Source organism: Grammomys surdaster, unplaced genomic scaffold (genome assembly GCF_004785775.1).
Source record: "Grammomys surdaster isolate TR1022 unplaced genomic scaffold, NIH_TR_1.0 165, whole genome shotgun sequence".
In the NCBI taxonomy this organism is placed as follows: Eukaryota; Metazoa; Chordata; class Mammalia; order Rodentia; family Muridae; genus Grammomys; species Grammomys surdaster.
The window spans coordinates 19,269,990-19,275,561 of NW_021604613.1; the positions used below are offsets into that span (position 1 = coordinate 19,269,990).

The window sequence follows — 5,572 nt, forward strand, 5'->3', positions numbered from 1 at the left end:
GCAAGGGGCCAGAGACTGCTAAACATCCCTCAAGGATCACAGCCGTCCCCACACTGTTTTCAGCCTGGAATGCCACAACACCACAGTGTGGTTGGAGCACGTATTGGTGGTAGGGATGATGAAGATGATGGGGGTGACTGTGAAGTAGGGAGAAGAGACTAGCCTACGACCCAGAGCCTAAACCACAGAACAAGCAGTACTAGCTTCTCCGAAACAGCAGAAAAGATAGTCTGCAAACCTGAGATTTCAAGTGTATCTGCATGATGTTTTCATGCAACAAGAAACTCCTGATAAGGTGCCAGCTTCAGGGAGAAAAGCTGAGATCCTGTTACATCAGAGCTTCCTGGAGATTCACCTCGGTGGCCTACCTCCCATTAATTATCTGATTCTCATGCCACTTGGAACACAATTAGGAGAAGGTACAGCCATCCCTGCCTTCCATATTTTCAGCAGTACACCAGCCTAAAAGCCTCACGCTCCTTGGGTCAGCAGATCCCATCATTGTCATACACTGTTATTCAAATTCTCTTAGTTTGAGAATTACAAACCATTTAACTACAATGGTTAACTAGTTAAGCATCTTTACTCAATTTAAATTTCCCAGATAGGCATCATTTAAAGACCCAAGCTGCATCAAGTGACCCTTTTAACCAGGTCAGTGATTAGTCATCCATTCGAAAGCTCTGGAGAGTCTAAGAGAAAACATACAATAACCCACACCACCCCCACAGTCATTATATAGAAAAGAGAGAGAAAAAGTGCCCTGTCCCACCGCGGGCCCCTTTTGTGCTGTTCCTGCCAACGCAGCAGACCTCCTGCTATATAGACCCTGCTCCCAGCCCTACACACTCAACAGCACCATCTCATCCGACTTGCTAACATCAGCCATGGGGAAGGTGAGCCCAGGGCACCTAGAGCATGGGGAAGGACTTACCCTTGGGTCCAGGCCACATCAGGTCTCTGAACCTTGCCTTGCCTTACAGATCACCTTCTATGAAGACCGCGGCTTCCAGGGCCGCCACTATGAGTGCAGCACCGACCACTCCAACCTGCAGCCCTACTTCAGCCGCTGCAACTCTGTGCGCGTGGACAGTGGCTGCTGGATGCTCTATGAGCAGCCCAACTTCACAGGCTGCCAGTACTTCCTGCGCCGCGGAGACTACCCTGACTACCAGCAGTGGATGGGTTTCAGCGACTCCATCCGCTCCTGCCACCTCATCCCCCACGTGAGTTTCTTCCTAGGGTTCACTGGCTCTCAATCTCATCTTGTCCCTGATCTAGCCCTACTTTGAGCTGAGGGATAGGATATCTGCCACCTTCCTTATGGAGGTTCTCTAGGATTAGGAAAAATGGCACAAGCCTTTAAAATTTGGAAGGTCTTAAAATGGACCTGTAACGGGCTGTGAGAACTGCTTTTCAGTTTTCCTATTTAACAGAAGTGGCTGAGAGTTCCTTTGGTGAGTCCTGGTGTGCCAGCCTTTGTAAAGATCACGTCTTGGCTGGATACACAAGTCCTTTGGAAGCTGTAATACTTTGGACGCATGGAGGATGGACTTTACCAGCAGCTCTCCATCCCTCAAACTGTGTTGCTTAGGAGAATCCTTCCCATGGAGGACTTCCGGTGGTGGAAGAGGACACTGGGACAGCCTGCTGGGAAAAGGCAGGAAGCAGAGGAGGTCAAGATAACAGAGTAGGCAGGACAGGGCCCTTGAACTTCCATTGCTGTAAACGTTTTACTCTCTTGATCTACACAGGCCTCTTGAGAATATTTGACTTTTCGGTTTTATAAATGTGATTGGCCAGAATACTTTAGAGCTGAGAGTTGAAATTCATTCTTTATTTACATTTTGCTGCTGTTGTTTACATGGATTTTTGGGATGCATTCACCTAAGGCTAGCCCCAAACTTCCTGTGTGTTACAGTCTGACCCCCAACTCTGAAACTTGAAATCCTCTTAACCCTGCCTTCTAAGGGCTGAAAGTACAGGCACGCAATAATACCACAACTCCCTTTAGATCTAAATTTTGAGGTGATCTTGAGCTCCAGGTTCAAAAACAGGACCTGAAACAAAAAGAAGGGATAGATAGAGGGGTTGTGTGACTCAAACTTTCGCAGAATTTCCACCAATCTGTGACTTACATGGCCTTGACAGCCATTATTTAACTTTTTAAATTTAGTCACCTTCCACATAGAAGAGCTAGGGAACACCCCTCCCCCAGGCAGCACGTGCTGGATTGGCAAGCTCCAGTCAGGTTTTCTGATGTCCCTTTGTCTGCTGTTCACTGGGCCCACAGTCCAGCTCTCACAGAATCCGGATCTACGAGCGAGAGGACTACAGAGGCCAGATGGTGGAGATCACAGACGACTGCTCCCACCTGCAGGACCGCTTCCACTTCAGTGACTTCCACTCCTTCCACGTGATGGAAGGCTACTGGGTCCTCTATGAGATGCCCAACTACCGGGGGCGGCAGTACCTGCTGAGGCCCAGGGAGTACAGGCGCTACCACGACTGGGGCGCCATGAATGCCAGGGTGGGCTCTCTGAGGAGAATCATAGATTTCTATTGAATTTTCTTACTCTGCCCTTTCATCATTTGGAAGTTAATAAAATATTTCCTGTGTGTTCCATGCAGTAATGGCGTCCTCTGTTGATGTTTTCCTTCTTGGAAGGGTGTAGTAAAACTGTCGACAGGAAGACTATGAATCTTCTTACTGTACTCAGTGGAGGTTGTGGGCTGAGCAGACGGCAGCTCAGCCTCAGGAACCTGGGCCCCAATCACTCACTAGCTACATGTAGTGGGCTAGCCACATAGCATTTCCATGCCTCAGTTTCCTGCTTTGTGAAGACGAGAACGGGAGTAATAATAATCTTTTAATGAGGCTTTGATGTGAACTAAATGTGTTTACATTTTTGTATCCCGGACAATGGCTTTGCTAACAGTTTCCTGGAAGCTGTTCTGTGAGTGCTCATTAAGAGTGTTTGCTCTTGAGGTACCAAAAAAGTGTTCACGAACCCCAAAATACTAATCAGGAGCCGATCTGATGCAATCACGCCAGGGTCTTTATTTACAAACTTGATTTCAGGCTGGACTCACCACTGACCCACAGGATGGTTCCAATGGAGAAAAACCCCTGACCACTCATCAGGACAAAGTTCTATAGGAAATCATAAGTGAGAGGTGTTTCTAGACTGACAAGTATCTAACTCAAGTGCTACTGTGGTCTTTAGCATAATTGGCTGATGCTGGGAGCCAAACCATAAATTTAACTTCTGTTTTCCTCCTAGTTGGTAGTTATTAAGCAAGGGCTTATAACCTGGAGGTTGCAGATATTTTGGGGACTAACTTGGAAACTGGTGCTAGATGTAAGATTTGTTGGGGGGAATTACCTGGAGACAGGTCTTGTTGGGGGGTTACTTGGAAACTGAAGCAAGGTACCGGCCTGTTAGTTTACTTGAGTTTAAACTTAGGTCAGATTTTCTAAAATGGAGTCTGAACCCCCAAAATTTGATCTCTCACTCTCAACTTTAGTGTTCTGACTTGAAACTGTTTTGGGGTGATTGAGTAATCAATGGCTAAGTAAAACTGCATCAGTGGAAGAGAGGCTTATCTGTTAGCATAGTAATGCCTGACACATCCAAAAGGTCTAAAACTTCTAAAATTACAGTATTGAAGAGAATATATATATATATGTGTGTGTGTGTGTGAGTGTGTGTGTGTGCATCATGCGAAGAGCACAAATTTAGTAACCAAGGGCCTTCTTAAAAGAAGTCAAAGGACTCTGTCAAAAGTAGTTTTAACTGGAGCTGCACTGCACTGTGAGCTGGTGGAATCAGGTACACATTCTGTGTGAGTAAAGGCTCTCAGCACGCGGTTAGGAAAATACAATGCAGGAATGCAAAGCTCACAAGCGTATCATGGACCTGGCAGGTATTATCCTGGATCCACCTTTGTGACACTTAGCTCTCCAATAGCTTTTGGTGACTATTTTGTCCCCACGACAGGGAAAAAATGAATGTAGGTGCTTGTTTAAGAAAGCTCAAGACGATTTTACAGTAAGGAGTCATGAAATGAAATCTAAGCAATGTTAGCATTTCCTCTAGGCTCCACCCAATGGTTACCTAGCAACAGCCAGGTAACTGGTTTGCTATAAAAAGGCTATTCAGGCTTCCCTCCCTCCCTGCCTCCCTCCCTCCCTGCCTCCCTCCCTTCCTTCTTCCCTTTACCTCTCTCCCTTTCCCTCCTCCTGTCCTTTTTCTCTGTCCTCTCCCTCTCTGTCTCTCCAGGCATTCCTGGCAGGCCTTTTCCCTTCTTTCTGCCCTTCTGTGTCCCCTATTTTTCTCTGCCTCTGTTTCCTTCTCACCTCCCATCTCTGCCCATCCCATGCCCCAAATAAACTTTATTTTATACTAGACGAATCATATGGCTGGTACTTGGGTGGGCGCAGGAAGGATGCCTCAGCATGGCCTGTTAAGGCACCCTCTTCCACCACATTATGCTGCTGCATTACAAAATATATCAAGCAGGCCCTCTGTTATAGTAAAGGGGTCTTTTTATGTACAAATACTACATTTTACATGTTTACAAGGAATGGCAAAAAAATTACTATACAACTCAGAATATTTTCTCTAATAGTTAAAATGACAACTGTTGGAAGTAAACACATGGTGAACTAAATAAGTAATTATGAAATAAGAACTACAAATTATTTTCCTTTTTGTAAATAGGTAGTCTCTTAATTTTTGATATCCCCCTGTCTTCGCTTTGAAAAAATTGTTTTTTACTTGAATAAAAATACTAATCAGCTAGCAAATACTTTGCATCCAGGACATTAGAATATAACAGATTATTTTTGACTGATGTTTTACCTACCAATCTATTTGCAAGCCCCAAGAAGCCTAGAGTCACCAGGCATGAACCAGATGCTATAGTTCAATCCTGAAAAAACAGCAAACTGCAAAGCTCCCTAACCAGCCAGAGGCCACTTCAGCAAGCTGAGGCAGGAACCTCATAAGCATTTCTTTGGAGGGATTCTCTCAAGGGCTGCATTACCCTCAGTAAGGCTATGTTAGGGGAACCAATACGTGCCTGTTGTTAGGGAAGAATAGTGAGCTGGAGCGAACCAAAACCACTGCTTAGTGCTGCTCTCCCACTGTCTGTCCTTTCACGTGTTTCTATATCAGAACATCCTTTTACCTGTGTCTGCTTCAGGAAAACATTCTTTCCCGTATCTGCTCCAGCAAAACAACTCTTCACCCGTTGTTTCCTAGCAAAACATCATTGACATAACTAACATTCCAAAGAAACTAGAAGTTTCCACTTCAGAGAACCTCATTAAGAAATTGCCTCCCTAACTCTGGGCTTTAGGCAGTCCTGTAGGGCATTTTCTTAATTAGTGATTGATGGGGAAGGGGCCAGCCAGTTCATTGTGGGTGGTGACATCCCTCACCTGGGTTTTGTAAGGAGCAAGCTAGTAAACATTATTCCATGGCCACTGCACTAACTCCTGCCTCCAGATCTCTGCCCTACTTTAGTTCCTGTTCTAACTTCCTCTAATTATGAATAGTGATATAAA

At 45.4% G+C, this 5,572-nt stretch overlaps 1 protein-coding gene across 3 annotated transcripts; it reads left to right on the forward strand.

The window, feature by feature from the left end:
- The first annotated feature begins 857 nt into the window (after positions 1 to 857).
- LOC114619853 (gamma-crystallin F) lies at positions 858 to 2,630 on the forward strand. 3 transcript variants are annotated; one of them, XM_028765800.1, is made up of 3 exons: positions 858 to 896; positions 984 to 1,226; positions 2,294 to 2,630. In XM_028765800.1, exons 1-3 carry the CDS (start codon positions 888 to 890, stop codon positions 2,564 to 2,566), a joined length of 525 nt encoding a protein of 174 aa, XP_028621633.1. In that variant the 5' UTR covers positions 858 to 887; the 3' UTR covers positions 2,567 to 2,630. The 3 variants fall into 3 exon arrangements, with proteins under 3 accessions (XP_028621633.1, XP_028621634.1, XP_028621632.1); XM_028765801.1 differs by having other exon boundaries at positions 2,308 to 2,630; XM_028765799.1 differs by having other exon boundaries at positions 888 to 896; positions 984 to 1,243; positions 2,299 to 2,566.
- The last annotated feature ends 2,942 nt before the right edge of the window (positions 2,631 to 5,572 follow it).

Excerpts from the sequence above, each read along its gene's own strand:
- LOC114619853 (XM_028765799.1), top strand. Across the intron at positions 1,244-2,298 it reads CACGTGAGTTTCTTCCTAGG|CTCTCACAGAATCCGGATCT; the intron begins GTTCACTGGCTC and ends CCCACAGTCCAG.